The sequence below is a fragment of the Sphaeramia orbicularis genome, chromosome 7 (genome assembly GCF_902148855.1).
Source record: "Sphaeramia orbicularis chromosome 7, fSphaOr1.1, whole genome shotgun sequence".
NCBI lineage: Eukaryota > Metazoa > Chordata > Actinopteri > Kurtiformes > Apogonidae > Sphaeramia > Sphaeramia orbicularis.
The window spans coordinates 36,649,988-36,667,095 of record NC_043963.1 but is presented as its reverse complement, the minus strand read 5'-3'; the positions used below and the strand labels follow the sequence as shown (position 1 = coordinate 36,667,095).

The window sequence follows — 17,108 nt, the reverse complement described above, 5'->3', positions numbered from 1 at the left end:
CAGACAATTAAATTATCAAATCATATCAGACAGTTATCATATCATATCATACAATTAAATTATCAAATCATATCAGACAATTATATTATCAAATCATATCAGACAGTTATCATTATCATATCATGTCATGTCATATCATATCACATCATATCAGACAATTAAATTATCAAATCATATCAGACAATTATATTATCAAATCATATTAGACAGTTATTGTTAGAACCAGAGACACAAGACTTGGACCCAAATGCACAACCAACAGATGGGAATAAAGTTAATGAGTGTTTATTAAACACGGACAGAATTAACAGTTCACAAAAAGGTTTCTTTAGAGAATCCTCGCAGGTTAGACAGCGTGAATTCGTCACGACGTCCGAATCCAGTAAGGGGAGCTCTCTGCCCGGGTCGGGAGCACACGAGGGGAACCCGACTAAAAACAAGCAGAGAAATGTCAGGGGACAGACCAGGTCATACACAGGAGATCCAAAAAAACAGGCAACGGTACATGGGGGAAAAGCAAAAGCACAAACCGTGAGTCCAGGCAGAAAGTCGAAAACCAGTGTAGCAGAATCAGGCAGAGGTACAAATGGGGATCAGGCAGGCTCAGAAAACGAGGAACAAACCGGGTCAGGAACGAACAGACAGGCAGACGAACAGGTTCAGGGAATCGCTGGTAGGTAATCACAACACAAGGAAGGAATACGAACTGGCACAGGACAGGGGAAAACACAGGGCTTATATACACAGAAGGGAGGGAAGACAATGAGACACAGGTGGAACAAATCAGGGCGGAGACAGGTAATCAACACAGGTGAAACAATCAGGGAGAGGAAGCAAAGACACCAGACATGACACAAGAGGAGGATTAACAAAATAAAACAGGAAGTGACACACAAGACAGACAAAACATACAAGAGTCCAAGTACTGATATGACAGTTATATTATCAAATCATATCAGACAGTTATCATATCATATCATATCATATCATATCATACAATTAAATTATCAAATCATATCAGACAGTTATATCATATCATATCATATCATATCATATCATATCATATCATATATCAGACAATTAAATTATCAAATCATATCAGACAATTATATTATCAAATCATATCAGACAGTTATCATATATCATATCATATCACATCACATCATATCAGACAATTAAATGATCAAATCATATCAGACAATTAAATTATCAAGTCATATTAGTTATATTATCAAATCGTATCAGACAATTAAATTATCAAATCATATCAGACAGTTATCATATCAAATCATATCATATCATATCATATCATATCATATCATACAATTAAATTATCAAATCATATCAGACAGTTATCATATCATATCATATCATATCAGACAATTAAATTATCAAATCATATCAGACAATTATATTATCAAATCATATCATGTCATGTCATATCATATTATATCATATCATATCATATCATATCACATCATATCAGACAATTAAATTATCAAATCATATCAGACAGTTATATCATATCATATCATGTCATGTCATGTCATGTCATATCATATCACATCATATCAGACAATTAAATTATCAAATCATATCAGACAATTATATTATCAAATCATATTAGACAGTTATATTATCAAATCATATCAGACAGTTATATTATCAAATCATATCAGACAATTATATTATCAAATCATATCAGACAGTTATCATATCATATCATATCATATCATATCATATCATATCATATATCATACAATTAAATTATCAAATCATATCAGACAGTTATATCATATCATATCATATCATATATCAGACAATTAAATTATCAAATCATATCAGACAATTATATTATCAAATCATATCAGACAGTTATCATATCATATCATATCATATCATATCATATCATATCATATCATATCATATCATACAATTAAATTATCAAATCATATCAGACAGTTATATCATATTATATCATATCATATATCAGACAATTAAATTATCAAATCATATCAGACAATTATATTATCAAATCATATCAGACAGTTATATCATATCATATCATATCATATCATATCATATCATATCATATCATATCATATCAGACAATTAAATTATCAAATCATATCAGACAATTATATTATCAAATCATATTAGACAGTTATATTATCAAATCATATCAGACAGTTATATTATCAAGTCATATCAATTATTTTATCAAATCATATCAGACAATTAAATTATCAAATCATATCAGACAATTATATTATCAAATCATATCAGACAGTTATCATATCATATCATATCATATCATATCATATCATATCATATCATATCATACAATTAAATTATCAAATCATATCAGACAGTTATATCATATTATATCATATCATATATCAGACAATTAAATTATCAAATCATATCAGACAATTATATTATCAAATCATATCAGACAGTTATCATATCATATCATATCATATCATATCATATCATATCATATCATATCACATCACATCATATCAGACAATTAAATGATCAAATCATATCAGACAATTAAATTATCATATCATAAGACTTGTCACGTCCACTCATTCACCTTTCTCGTCACTCCTCATTCCACTCACCTGCTGTTCATCTGCATCACACACCTGTCTTCAGTCACCACACCCTATTGAAGTTCACGCTCCCCTGGACTCTTTGTCAGTTTGTTTCTCATGACTTCAACACGGTTTGTCTGTGCCATCCTGTGGCCTTGTTACCGCTCGACCAGGTACTCACCAAGACTCTTATTTTGTATTTTCCTTTGTCATAGTCAGCAACTACTTCACTGTAATTATATTGTTGGACTTGCGTGTCTCGCCACACTGCCTGTGTTTGTGTTTTTGCTCAAAAAAGAGCCTTTTTCTGTTACACCATCGAGTCTCCTTCCAGGTCCTTATTCCCTGTGACAAGACTAGCTTTATTTTTATAGTAGAACATTGCCTTAGGTTTAGTTACAACATACATCTTACATAATGCATAACAAAGTGACTTTAGTAATTATTTGATGGGCCAAGGACAAATCACAGTGGAAATATTATTCATTTAATATGTACTGTAAATACTGTTAGTTTAAAAAAAGGTATGCAACTGTGAAGAAATCAGTAAACATAAGATATATTCAATATTTTTGAGTACGTAAAACCACAAAATTAAGGTTTCATTTTGGTGCAAACTGAGTACCAATTCAGGCTTCCCATGTGTTCTGGAAAACCTGGAAAATGATTGACCAATTTTCCAGTCTTGGAAAACATAAGGAAAATGGAAAAAAAAAAGCTCAAATGTCCTGAAAACGGTTAAGTTAACCTGGAAAATTATTTATCCTCCCCCTGCCTTGTGACCTTGTGTGCCTAAACTGAGATGAAACAAAGGAAATTGTTTTTCAGTGATTTATTGAAAATATATAATTATTTTTAGACGAAGTGCAGAAGAGAAAGTAAGAGAGAAGAGAAAGTTGAGTTGGGAATTGTCCAGTTGAACACTGGAACTCCAGTTTGTCATACTAATGAAGTGCTACGCTGTAATCTGAGGGTGTGTTTGCATTATTCTATGATACACTTGTCGTAATTATTTTTCATAGATAAATTATAGCCATAGACTGTACATCAAACGTCTGAGTAATAAACATAGAAACAGTCTGGGTAAATGCAAGTTACAACTAGGAGTGTGTATTGGCAAGAATGTGGTGATACGATATAATTCACAATACTAGGATCACAGTAAGATATATCATGATATATCATGATACTGTTAAAAAAGCAATTTTTTGTTTGTTTCTTTTTTTAAAAAGATTATTTCCTGGAAGAATTGAATTACACCAAAAATATGCACAAATACTAAACACATTTTTATTTGATCACAACATGATCTAATGCTATATCACAAAATGTTCCTGTGTTAAAACTTAAATTATGTTTTACAGACATTACAGATTAAGATTCTGCTCAAATGTTCATATTCTATTAGTTCATAACTAATATAATATTATTTTTTTGTGCAATCCCAACAAAGGAACAAACATCTGCCCCTCTCAGACAGTAAAAAGTGCTTTTAGGATGCTTCAAATAGGTATTATTTAATAAAACAGTGTTAATAATAAAGAACATATAAACAATAAAAAAAACAAAAAACAAAAATGAACGTCCGCCATATCTGTATTTGAATAAATACCTAAAAATACTGATACAGTACTTTTTAATATCGATACAGTATTGTGAAATGAAATGATAGATTGCAGAACCAATATTTTCTAACACTGCTAGTTACAACTGTAGAAAAGAACACTTTCAAAGAATGAGGGGGAATGGATTAGTGCAGGGATCACCAACCCTGGTCCTCTAGAGCAGTGTTTCCCAACCTTTTTTGAGCCATGGCACATATTTTCTTTAGAAAAATCACAAGGCACACCACCAAACAAAAATGTCACAAAAAGTGTATTTACTGAAATATTATACACATCTAGTCTCAATGTACTTACTCGGTGTGAAACCTGGACCTGTTTAGTTGAACACAAAGCTCATATTCTTGCAGGAATTGAAGAAAGACACACAGATATTCCTCAACAGCTCTGATTCTCTCTCTTTTTTTCGGGGGGCAGGGCACATCAGGGCACATTGTCACGGAGTGTTTGGAACAAGAAAGCTGAGAGCGATTCGTCAGCGACCCCTCAGACGAACCCCCGGATTGAAGTCCGATGTGTAATATTATGGGAGGCATATCCCTCCTGCCTCAACCTGATACCTGGGGTGTGTGGGTTACTCGCTAATCCAAGCGTCACTAGTGAGGGGGGGCTTTATCAGCAGAACGCACCACATCGGGGCTGGTTCACTTTCACTTTTATTTTTATTTTTGCAAAGGCAAACAGGAGACTGTTGTGGTTGAGTGGATCATTAGTGCGTACAGTCATATGGATCTTTATCACGCTGTTCTTACAGTACCAGTCAGGTCAAATTGGATCATCTTCCACAGCACACCTGATGATTTTTTACGGCACACTAATGTGCCGCGGCACACTGGTTGGGAAACACTGCTCTAGAGGTACTATTCTGCATGTTTTAGGTGTTTCCCTCCTCCAGCACACCTGATGGTCATTATTAGGCTTGCAGGATAGTAGCTCTTGAGGATCAGGGTTGGTGACCCCTGGATTAGTGTATGACGTGATAACTTGTCTTTGTAGCGGCTAAAAATGTCCTGGAAAAGTCCTTGAAAATAATTTCAGGGAAAGAGTGGGAATCCTGCAATTTAAGAAAAAGCCTGGGAAAGGAAAATCAAGCACAACAACAAAAATGAAACTCCCACTAAAACCACTGATGAAGAGTTGAAGTGATCAAATGCCTTGAACTGATGATTATACATTTATTGTTTGTTTAGAAATTAAGGTAATGTTGTGTTCAAGGATGTTCGCTCTCTCAGAAATCTAAAATCAGCCATGCCAGACTATTCAAAACTACTGACGCCCACAGGGATGAATTTAAAGTTGAGCACATGCAGTGGCTTGTTGTTCAGGATGTGAATTATAGGCGGTGGAAACGGGTTTGGGTATGAACGATAACTGATTTACTGTGGAGCTTTTTGCGGAGGCAGTGATCTCCTTTTCCTTTTTTTTGGTCTCCTTTTCCAAAGGCTGAAATGAGATCAAAGCCCTACAGCTTGGTAGTCAGCCAAAGAGATGGGAATGTTCAACACAATGTGGCCAAACAAACAACATGTCCAGTAGGTGTGAACAGTGGGTAGAGCAGACAGCAGTATACAGCAGAAAGGGTTGAATAAAACTGAAATGACTGTAAAAAGCCCCTGGAATACACCTGAAATACCATCTGTACTGTACGTTTGAGTTGAAAGGCCATCCAAATCTACAGTATTTCTAAATATTTATCATTAGAATGTAGCTCTACAGTAGATTATCAGGACAAAAGTAGATCATAAGGCAGAGGTTATGACATAAATGAAACTTAAACCACGATAAGCCAGTCTAAACAAACTACATGAAAGAAGGCTGATTCATGGGGTAAACACGTTTGCCTCCCATCCTGCAGTTTACAGTTCTAGCTTGAGTTTCTATCTCCAACTTGTACCACATATGTTCAGAGATACATTCATCCATCAAACAGTCAAAAGTGTAGGAGAATAAAACTGCAATGAGTCCATTCTATTTTCACCTAATAGCAAAATGGTTGTTTACTGACGTGAGGAGTGTAAAAGCTTTAGTCACTCTCAACATCCGGTCATATTCACACTATCATTGACCAGACACGACTGTTAGCAGACGCCAACTCCATTTACTGTCACAAGACAAGAACTCAGACTCATTTCCTATTACCATGTCAAAACTAGATGATTTTCTGACAAAAAAATCTTGCAGTTAAGCCGTTCATTTAGTCAGCAGCACAGTCATTTTTCCCCCCCCGAAGCACTTCACACTCACTGAAGTACCAAGCAACAATATTAGGCTGAGAACTACTTGAGTTCATGGTATTACATAACACCTCTTTCCATCAGTTTTAAAATGTTGCTCAATTTACAAGGCTTGGTTTACAGGCCACCTGTAAAGATTTAGCACTGTTAGTCTGTTCTGCACATATGCACAAATGGGATTAATTTGTATTTCACTTGTGCATTTCCATTTTTTACACCTTTATACTTCAACTCCACTACATCTCACAGGCAAATATTATTTGTTTCTCCACAACATTTGTCTTAAAGCTTTGGCTGTTGGTGATAAAGCGATGGATGCAGTTTTGCTTCATGAGAAAATCCTCCTCTTTATTATTAATCTAATTGAATTCTAAACCCTTTTCAAGCTGAAATCCAGTTTTCTGAATTCATGAAAACCTGACTTTGTAGAGATTAAAAAAACAAAACAAAACATATGATCTTATTCCTTATATTTATATTTTTTTCATTTGTCTTTAGGTTTATTTCTTCACATTGTCATATAAACACAAGTGTTATAAGGGCTGGCTGCATTATGTAATTTTATAATTTGATCTGAAAAAAAAAAAGATCATTCATTCATTCATTTTCCAAGCTACTTCCAAAGTGCTGGGAGGTGGGAAGTTTCCAACATCCAATTAGATCAAATGCATTGGACCACCTGTCGAAGCCAGAGGGCAATAGCAGGGCCTCACCGCCAACCACAACAATGGCTGCGTACAGGGTGCAAGTTTGCAATGAAGACAAAACTTCACAGTGGATAATGAGCTCATTTGGCCTCCACCATCTGGTTTGCGTATGTGAGAATAGGAGCTTCGATCTGTGCTCCTCTGTATGTGTAGTTTATGCTCAGCATGTTTGAGGTGGGCTGTGGTTGACTCCAGGTGGGATATATTTGACCTCCCAGTCCTCTGGAACACACCATCAGTCTTTGAGAGGATTGTGGGGTTTTCAGCCTATCCTGGCTCCCATCAGGCCTGGACATGTGATCAGCTGACATACCGGTACAGACGAACAACCATTCACTCTCACATTCACACCTAGGATGGACTTAGGTTTTCAAGTAAATATTACAAACAGAAAACACACACTCGAACAAAAGTGAGTATAGATATTTTAGAGTTAATATTAGATAATTTTTTCCTCTCAAATATGAGGAGAATTGGACCTTAGAGTGCAGCCTAGACACACGATCAGTGATGTAACCGGGGTCATCAGGTGTTTCAGGTCATTGTATGTTCATCATATACCCTATCCCAGGTGATCCAGTCTGGACTGTGTCTGGTCTGAGCATGGTCACCTCCACGGGATCAGCTGTCTACCCAGGTCGACCTTCAGCTGCCAGTCCTGTCGTTTTACCTCTAGATTTCTCAAATGTCCTGGTTTTCTGCATGTACACTATCGCCCATAAAGTCAGAATAACATATTTTTACTTCTTCTCATGAAATATTTGTGATAATGTGATTTATTCTTGATAGATAAAGTGTAACTGGGACTCAATATGTAATCATTGTACCTGGTCAAAGGTGATTACTGATGTGTATAAATAGGAATAAATAAAAAGGAATGTGTTTGAAAACAAAATTATTCCAACGTTATGGGCAACAATACGTAACAGTATAATAGACCTTACAGTATATGGGTGTAACAGTACAGACCAAACAAGAAATGGGCAAATATGTGGGTGTGGAAAAAAACTAAAAACATTCCTCAAATTGACCGACACATATTCTCATACGCAGAGACATAAGTGATTCACTAAAACGAATGAGGAATGTGCGGTTGGGAATCAGTTGTAGATGCTGCTTTCCAATGAAACCAAATATCAGCCTAGTGAAGAAAAAAGTGCACACATTTGACATTTGTCATCATTACCACACTGCAGCAGGTTGGTAAAATAGTATTAAATAGGAATAAAAAGAGGACTGTGTCTGAAAACAAAATTATTCCAACTTTATAAGTAACAGTGTACAACTCCATTTCTGAAATTGTTGCCATCAATTTCAAAATGACCATCGTTGTTTTGTTACATAGGTACATTTTTGCAGTTTCTTCTCTGTCCTACAATGATTAACATTTATAAGACCTGGTTTGTTTGCAATAAGGCTTGTATTTGTTATATTGTGCCCAGAAGGAAGAGTAAAAAAAACATAAATAACATTTGAATATTTAAAATTTCATATTGGCTGTTATGAAACTGTCTATCATAGTAACCGTTTTACCTTACTGCCCAGCCCTAGATGATCTGATAAAATGTTGTAGATTAAACAACCAACAGTTTATAAAGTAGATGAAATGAGTACCATAATAAACATTTACTCATTAATACAGCGGTAAAATGAATCTAGAAACATCATAACAATAGTAAAATTCTAACAGGGACCATTTTACTGCTTTGAATGCATAGATTAATGCATCATAATGTGGTATTAGAACATAGACTGCATTATGTATTTAGGTCCCAAAAAAATGGCTGCAGGTCTATGTGTTCACTAGAGAATGTTATTAGACTTTTTATACGAAGACGTGGTTCTTGCCAACATGTGGGAAGTTATTAAAACTCATAGGATATGTTTATTTATCGTCCAACACTTGATTGAAGATCTGTATCTCTGCACTGGTCTACTGTTCATGTTTTTCACGACCTTTGTGTCATAAAAAGTATTTATATTCTCCCAGGTCGCCGGATCATCCTGTTTGTTTTGAGAAAGGGGGTTGCTTTATTCTGATGCTATTTTTGGCGAGACGATATGGCTTTGCTCTCATAAACAGAAATGAGTCACTGGTATTTGAATGAGATGTCTGACTCAGTACACTTGGTTTATGGTTGTAATTGTTTGATTTGACAGGATGGCACATTCTTTATCGGTTTATTTTATGTTCATGTTGGCTGAAATACTTAAACCAAAGTATACAGTTTTTAAATAGTTTTGTTTTTGAAAATATTACACTTGTCACCTCAAAGGCTTTTTCTGCAAATAAAGCCAGATTTATTTGATATGTTTGGACACTGTAAAGGGGTTATATGAAGTACTAATATTCCAAACTCACAACAGCAGGAGGAACCATACCAGAACACATTTAGAACTACTAAAACCACTAACACAGTAATGTTATATATCCACAGACTGTATCACTTGCTGAATAAAGTGTAAAGCTCATAGATCACACTTACATCTGTATTATGGTATCGGCTTTTCTTCTTCAAACAAAAACTCAGTTATTTTGACAGTTGCTCAAAATAACACTGTGTCTTATAATCATCATGTGCTGCATCAGCTGATAGTTTACATTATAGCTCTGTTAGCTTCGCTCTAAAACCATATGTCACTAATGTTTTCTGTGCAGTTTGTGTTGTCAGTATCTGCGCTAAACATCCGTTTTTAATTGTCCAAACAGGGTTATGACTGTCAGATTTGTCACGTCTGAACTGTGGGGCTACGACCAGCAAATTTAACAAATCTTATAACTTTTGTGACTAATCCCAATAAATTTTTCTCTATATCTAACCTTTTCCTATGTGATTTATCATCCTTTATCACAGGGGTCTCAAACTCAGATCCTCGAGGGCCGGTATCCTGCATGTTTTAGTTGTTTCCCTCCTCCAGCACACCTGATGGTCGTTATCAGGCTTCTGCAGAACTTGATAATAGGCTTATCATTTGAATCAGGTGTGTTGGAAGAGGGATACATCCAAAACATGCAGGATACCGGCCCTCGAGGATCTGAGTTTGAGACCCCAGCTTTATCATATGTTAAAAGGGAAGTGGAGTCTGTTTGTGTGTGTTTATGTGTGTGTCTTGGGCGTTGCACAAAATCCGTAAAGAGCTGAGTGCTGCAGTTTGGCATACTTATGTACTTTCTGTCAAGGAAGAGACTAGTGATAATGACAAGTTGATAGGACAGATATTTTGGGAGATACTAGTAATTTTGAAATACAATAGACTTACAATCACGTTACTATGCCTGTGGTGGTTGACAGGAAGCACAGTACCACACTGCATGACGGGAAATGAAGTTAAAAACAGGAATGACGCATGCACATTTACTAACTTAAGTCCCTAGATATCAGTGTTAATATATTAATTGTCATTTAAATTTTAAAGCATGATTTGCCAAACAATTTTTATGTCACTACTTATGAAATATAGACTAACATCTTTTCCCAAAAGTCAGCTCTTTCCAGAATAAAAACTATGATATCTAGAACCTGTGGATCCCCACAGGTCAACGTACTAGATGTAATATTATCCTTCTTAGTTTAGGTTTTTTTTTCAGTGTAAATCATGTATTTTCCTATATTTCATTCTCTGATTATATAGATGTTCATAAAAGCTCAGAGTAAATTTGAAGGTTATTATATCAAAACAGAGAAAACTGAAGAAAAAGTGACTTTTCTGTCAAATCTATCATAACTGAACATAACCCAGTGTTTCCATCCACTGTCATTGATCCAGTTCCATGGGTTTTACTGGTGAATCAATGTTGTTGAAGGTGAAGGTGTTTCCAGGTTCACTACGGAGCCTCGGAACGTCCAAATGGGTCATATCTGATGACCATGAAAAGATGACAAACTGTATTTTACACCAATTATTGCATGTATTGCTAGGATTAGTGGATCAACAGGTATTAAACAGTTTAGATCAGTAGATAGTTTTGGTCACCAGTGGCAGTTTGGGTCTTTAAGGTTAAATATTTGAAAGTAGAAATACTACATACACACGGAAAAAATGATTAGACCGCCCTTGTTTTTTTCAATTTCTTGTTCATTTACAGCTGGTACAACTAAAGGTACATTTGTTTGGACAAATATAATGATAACAAAATAGCTCACAAGAGCTTAATTTGAGAGCTGATATCTAGCCATTTTCAGTGTTTTCTTGATAGTAATTAAAATCACTTCAGTTCTATCAGTTTTTATGGCATTGTACTGACAAAAACAGTGCTTTTAGGCGTTCCATGTTTTCGTCTGTCTGTTTTGGTCACATGATACACACAGGGGTTAGTACCTGATTGCATAACCATTGTTTTTGATGACTGTTGATGGTCTAATAATTTTTTCCTGTGTACTCTCTTTAATATCTGATATATGTAATATGGTTTTACACATTGGTTGATGTTTTTTTTTTACTGACAGCCTTAACAGACAACACAGAGGACAGAAGCAGTAAAATATTACACATTATTTTCATTATTATTTGTGATGCTTTAAATCTGTGTTAAAGATTTCTGTCTTCTGTAATTATTGTGGTTTTGCTAACTGCCACAGACAGGCTTATGAAATATAGTTTTGGTTTGTTTCATGGGTCATAAGTCAGGAAATATCACTAATGATTCATCCTCTGACTGCAGCCTTTCCAACCATGGCCCAGTGGTCCCTCATGACACAGCTGATACAGTTCCTGCCTCATGAGACGACCAACAATCTCTACCCCTCTGACACCTTTCCCATCGAAGTCAGACATTTTTTAGCCGACTGGATTGAGCAACAAAGATGGTAAGGCACATGCACACACACCTCTACTGTACAAAGTCAGTTTGCACCTTCTCATTTTGAATATTTACACCTCACAGTTCTATTTTAGCACATTACAGTTATTATCCAGATTGTACCCACATCTTTTTATACTTCTAATTTATTATGTATAGTGTATAGTATTTGTTCTTGTGTTGTATTTCTTTTTACTCGTGTTTGCTGTGGTACTGTATTGTTATTGTATGTGTGTCATGCTGCTGCTACACTGCCTATCTATCTATCTATCTATCTATCTATCTATCTATCTATCTATCTATCTATCTATCTATCTATCTATCTATCTATCTATCTATCTATCTATCTATCTATCTATCTATCTATGCTTGAATATGAGGAATGAATCAAAGATCAGTCGGACTTTGTGTGTGTTCAGTTGGATAACGTGTGTTTTTTGTTGTTGTTTTGGTGGCTAATAGAAACCTTAATGACTTGATTTGCTAAAAAAAATAGAGAAGTAGGTGCAAAAATGTGTTTTAACCCACAATGGTGAAGATATAGATGCTTGCTTTCATTTCTCATCAGTATAAGTTGTTTAACAATAGCAGAGACTATAGGCATAAAGATTAGAGTACAAAGACAAAAACATGGTTGTTTTTTGAGAAATCCAAATGAACACTTAGCTCCATTGTTCTGTTTCAATTGAATGATGTATTAACTTTCAGTTTCTGGCAGAGGTTACTGCAGTATTTGTTGTTGAAACCATGACAGTTGCTAAGTGATGAACTTGAACTTCAGGAGGTGTTTTACTTGCAAAACCCCAGCCCTTTAATCTAGTTCCTCAAAGAAAGTTCATACTTGGCTGCTGAAATACTGTCACTGAGGACTTCACCAAGGAAACTGTTAAGGATCTAAGAAAGACTACAGGGAAATAAGACTGGAAGTAAGACAGTCAAACAATTTAAGTAAAGTCTACACATAATTAGTGGATGGCAGAGTCAGGACATCACCGGTTTGTTTCTGAACTGTTATGTTGAAGCCAGTAGTTTGTGATTTGGCATTGACTAAAATGGTAAATTTAATCAAGCAAAACAAAACAAAGTCACTTTATAGTGTTGTTCGTGGGACCAGTGGAGCTGTCTGGGAAAAAAGTGTTTCATTAAACAAAGTGAAACTCCAAAAGTCCAACTCAGCAGCCAACAATGCTTCTATTTGACCTCAGATCTGATCATCAGATCACTTAGTAGAAGTAAAAGGGGGATTGGGGGGGTGTTGATAGCTAGAAAGATCCCAGCAGCAACTGATATTGATGAATAAATAATTAATGTTGAAAACATTATGGTGCAGTTCCAGGATTTTAATGGTCTTAGAAGTCAGTTCAATAGAAAATATACTGCCAGTTTCAGTTGTATTATCACACTTGTGTTAGGGGGGTAATGACAGTGCCTAGGCAAAATTACACTGAGGAGAAGGTTTTTTGGTGGAATGTTGTCTTGTGGAGAAGTAAAAGACACTATAAACTGGCGTTTTCAGAATGTAGTTGCAGCTCAGACGTTGTTGTTTCATGTAGTGAGGTGGACTTTGACAAGAGCAACACACAGACGGTGGAAGTGTGGAAAATGGCGTCTGAAATAGTCATCCAATGAGAGGGTTATTCTAGAACATACAGTGATCCAGACTACGCCTTAAACACAACCACAGCCAGAAACAAAGAAGATAACTAATAACTGCATGCTAAACTTTACTGATCTGGCATTTGGATTTTGAAGTCAAGCTATGAACCTTTCAGCCCAGTAATGTATGTGTATCCAAGGTTCAAGGTCACTTTATTCATACCTGTGGGATAAATTTGTTTTGCAGACACAGTGACTGCATTTGGCATTACAACAAAACATACATTAAACCTGTTAGGCAGGTATTTGATCGAGCGTCAAGATAAGACAAAAAGTGCTCAGTGTTCCACCATTCATCAGTATAGCAGCATGGATAAGTAAAAGGATAAGATAAATAAATAAGATAATAAATATGTAATAAATAAATAAAAACAAAATGCAGTAAAACACACTATAAACCTCAAGAAGACAAAAACAGTCTCTGGGATAAAAAACCAGGATAAGAACAAAAAATTTAAAATTAGAAGTCACAATAATAATAATAGAGCAAAGAAATAGGATAAATACCTAAATAAGTAAATAAATAAAGTGCAATGTCACCATTTCTTATTGAGCTCAGTGACAGCGGCAGGAACAAAGCCATTTTTATAACGCTGTGTCCTGCACCTTGGGACTAAAAACCTCCGTCCAGAGGAGACGAGCTGAAATTTGCCTCGTAAAGGATGGGAGTCATTATTAAGATTGATGAAGCCATCCTCTGTACTTGTTTAGCGTACAGGGAGGCGGGACAAGACTGGGACTCACCAATCAGGCGACTGGACCATCTGACTGTTTGATTCAGTGAGTTTTTCTCTGCAACTCCACATATCATAGATTTATGTATGTGTATTTACAGGGAGGACTTTGTATCAGGAAACATGGAGCAGGAGGCCAGGGCCAAGGGTCTGCTGAACGAACTCATCATGATTGCTGCAGGGACTGGCTCAGGCGACCACCAGTGTGGTGGAGAAGATGAAGCTGATGCAGATCAGCAGGGAAATGGTACGGATTTAAAAAGCACACCAGCTTCTTCACATGTTTGAACCAGTCTCCTACAACATTAGGTCGTACAGCTTAGCATTAGAATTGAATATTTAATAAACAACTATACAAACTAATGACATGCTATAGTATTGTTTACATCTGACACTAATTCTACTTCTTCTTTATAGAACAAGCTTCCGCCTCTACAGTTTGTAGTGATGGTCAGATATGCTCAGGAAGGAGAGAGACTACTCAGTAAAGTAAGGTTGTTTTATAAATGTACTTCTGCTTAGTTTTCTAATAAAACATCTGATCTTTTTGTAGAGTATAATCAAAGTGACCAAAATCTGCATTTTGACACAATTATGAACCTGAGTATATGAAAATCAACCTGCTTGAAACTTTGCTAAAATGTAAAAATCCCACTGATGTAGAAGAGTCATGAACTCGACCTCCTACAAAATGAGATGTTTTAGGGCTGTGCTAACTGGTCATCATCCTCATTTTGTTCCTGCAGCTGTACTTCAAGGACATAGTTTTGAGAATTGGTTAAATACATTGAGTAAAATTGTGTAAAGTTTAATAACCTGGACTTATAAACATTGCACAGTGTCATAATTCCATAACCATTGTGTGTAAAATTATTGAAGTACTTAGTTTGAGGTCATCTATCATTGTGGTTGATGATGTGAATTTTGTGCTTTTTATTTTTTATTTATTTTTATTTTTTTTATATTTGTTGTATTCTTTTCTTCATCTTTTCATGACATTAACCAGCTCCTACTTCTGCTAATTCTGTGGAATTTTACAGTATAGTGTTAAATTGGTGTAAATTAATTTTGAAAGTGGGAAAAGCAGCCCAAAAAAGCTGAGTTCTTTGTAAAACTGATATGACATATACATGTAAATAATGTACTGCCTGTGTTTTTTAGTCCCCTGGGCTCCCCCACCTCAGCAGTTCCCTCCGAATAGAGAACAGTCATTGTCAGCATGCAAGATGTGGATCAGTTGGTTTTGAAAGTGTATGAGGTCCAGGAAACTCGACAAAAGATGCATCAGCTGCAAGAAGAACTTAACTGGGAAAAGCAAAACTTTGAGCCTGTACAAGGTCAGACACACACAACGGTCTGATTCTCAGACGTTGGTATTTCATTTGTGATTTTCTTCATTTATCATCATCATCATTGTCATAATCTTAAACAACATTAGGCTTTTTCTGTTTCAGAGATGAAAATGTATTTGATTAGTATTAGATAAGCAGACAATTATATTTTTATGATTTGAAGACTAGACTGAACATGCAGTGATGTTTGTTGTTTGCCAGGGACGATCCACCAGAATGGACTGGATTCCACAAATACAGAGGCCCAGAAACTCCAGAACCGCATCCAGCAGCTGGAGTACAATGTGAACACTATGGCCACGGTGAGCATCAGATGATTTATAAAACCATGTATCTGAGAATGTTTTTTTTTTTTTTTTTTAAGTAAACAGCTGTTCTTGCCTTAATAATAAAACAGTGAATGAACTGAACAGAATAGGTGTACTTATATTTGATGGACGCATCCTGATTTTAAGACATTTTCTTTGTTAAATTGGTTGGTTACAGTAGGTACATTTACATTCTTCTAACATATAAATTGATCAACATTGCATACCTTTGACTCTGTATCAGTAATATGTTGTTGACACATTTCTGGTGCCTGTGAATTGTTTTGTCTCTCATGTATTTAAGTTTAAGTTTTAAGTTTAAGTACATTTTTTTTTCAAAGGGACAGTGCATATTATTGAGCACAATATGTGCCAGTACTTAAGAATTATTGTCAGGGCTAATTTCCATCTTTTGTCCCTATATAAAACAACATATCTCATATAAAACAGTACAATCCAGTGTGCAAATTCAACAGACAAGTCAAACACATTATATATTTATACCAGAGCAGGGGTGTCAAACATAGGCCCATTGGCCAAGACCAGCCCACTAAAGGGTCCAATCTGGCCTGTGGGATAAAATTGTGAAATGCAAAAATTACACTGAAGATATTAAAGCAGCGTATGACATTCATCACCAATTTATCATCAAATCTTTAAAACCCCAGTGATAGCCTAAGTATCATGGATCCGTTCGAATCTTTCCGTGATTACACACCTGAATCACTTCCCTCACGGTGAACAACTTCAAAGTGTACTCTATCACAAGCAGTCCATTTGTTTACATACCAAACCAATATGTCACTCAGGCCTTTTCGAAAATTTTGCTGCGAAGTGCATTGTGGGAATGGGAATTCCACAAAGCCACATTACAGACGCAGCACCAACAAACATGGAAATGGCTTCATTACTTTTTGCTGCTGCGTGGAATTCCAAAAGGGCCCGAGTGACAGTTTGGGTTTGGTTTGGTATGTAAACAAGGGGACAGCTTTTGATGGAGTATAGTTTGAAGTTGTTCACTGTCAGGGAAGTGATTCAGGTGCATAATCACGGAAAGACTAATGGATTCATGATACTTAAGTTATCACTGGGGT

The 17,108-nt window shown here is 35.7% G+C and overlaps 1 protein-coding gene across 1 annotated transcript in view; it reads left to right on the top strand.

Annotated features, from left to right (window-relative positions):
• Positions 1-17,108, top strand: part of stat6 (signal transducer and activator of transcription 6, interleukin-4 induced) — a 43,136-nt gene that overhangs the window by 9,389 nt on the left and 16,639 nt on the right. The window contains 7 exon segments of the mRNA XM_030139454.1: positions 11,827-11,971; positions 14,456-14,525; positions 14,527-14,601; positions 14,772-14,838; positions 15,516-15,566; positions 15,569-15,691; positions 15,908-16,008. Of these exon segments, the coding sequence (XP_029995314.1) occupies positions 11,838-11,971; positions 14,456-14,525; positions 14,527-14,601; positions 14,772-14,838; positions 15,516-15,566; positions 15,569-15,691; positions 15,908-16,008 (621 nt within the window). The 5' untranslated portion in view covers positions 11,827-11,837.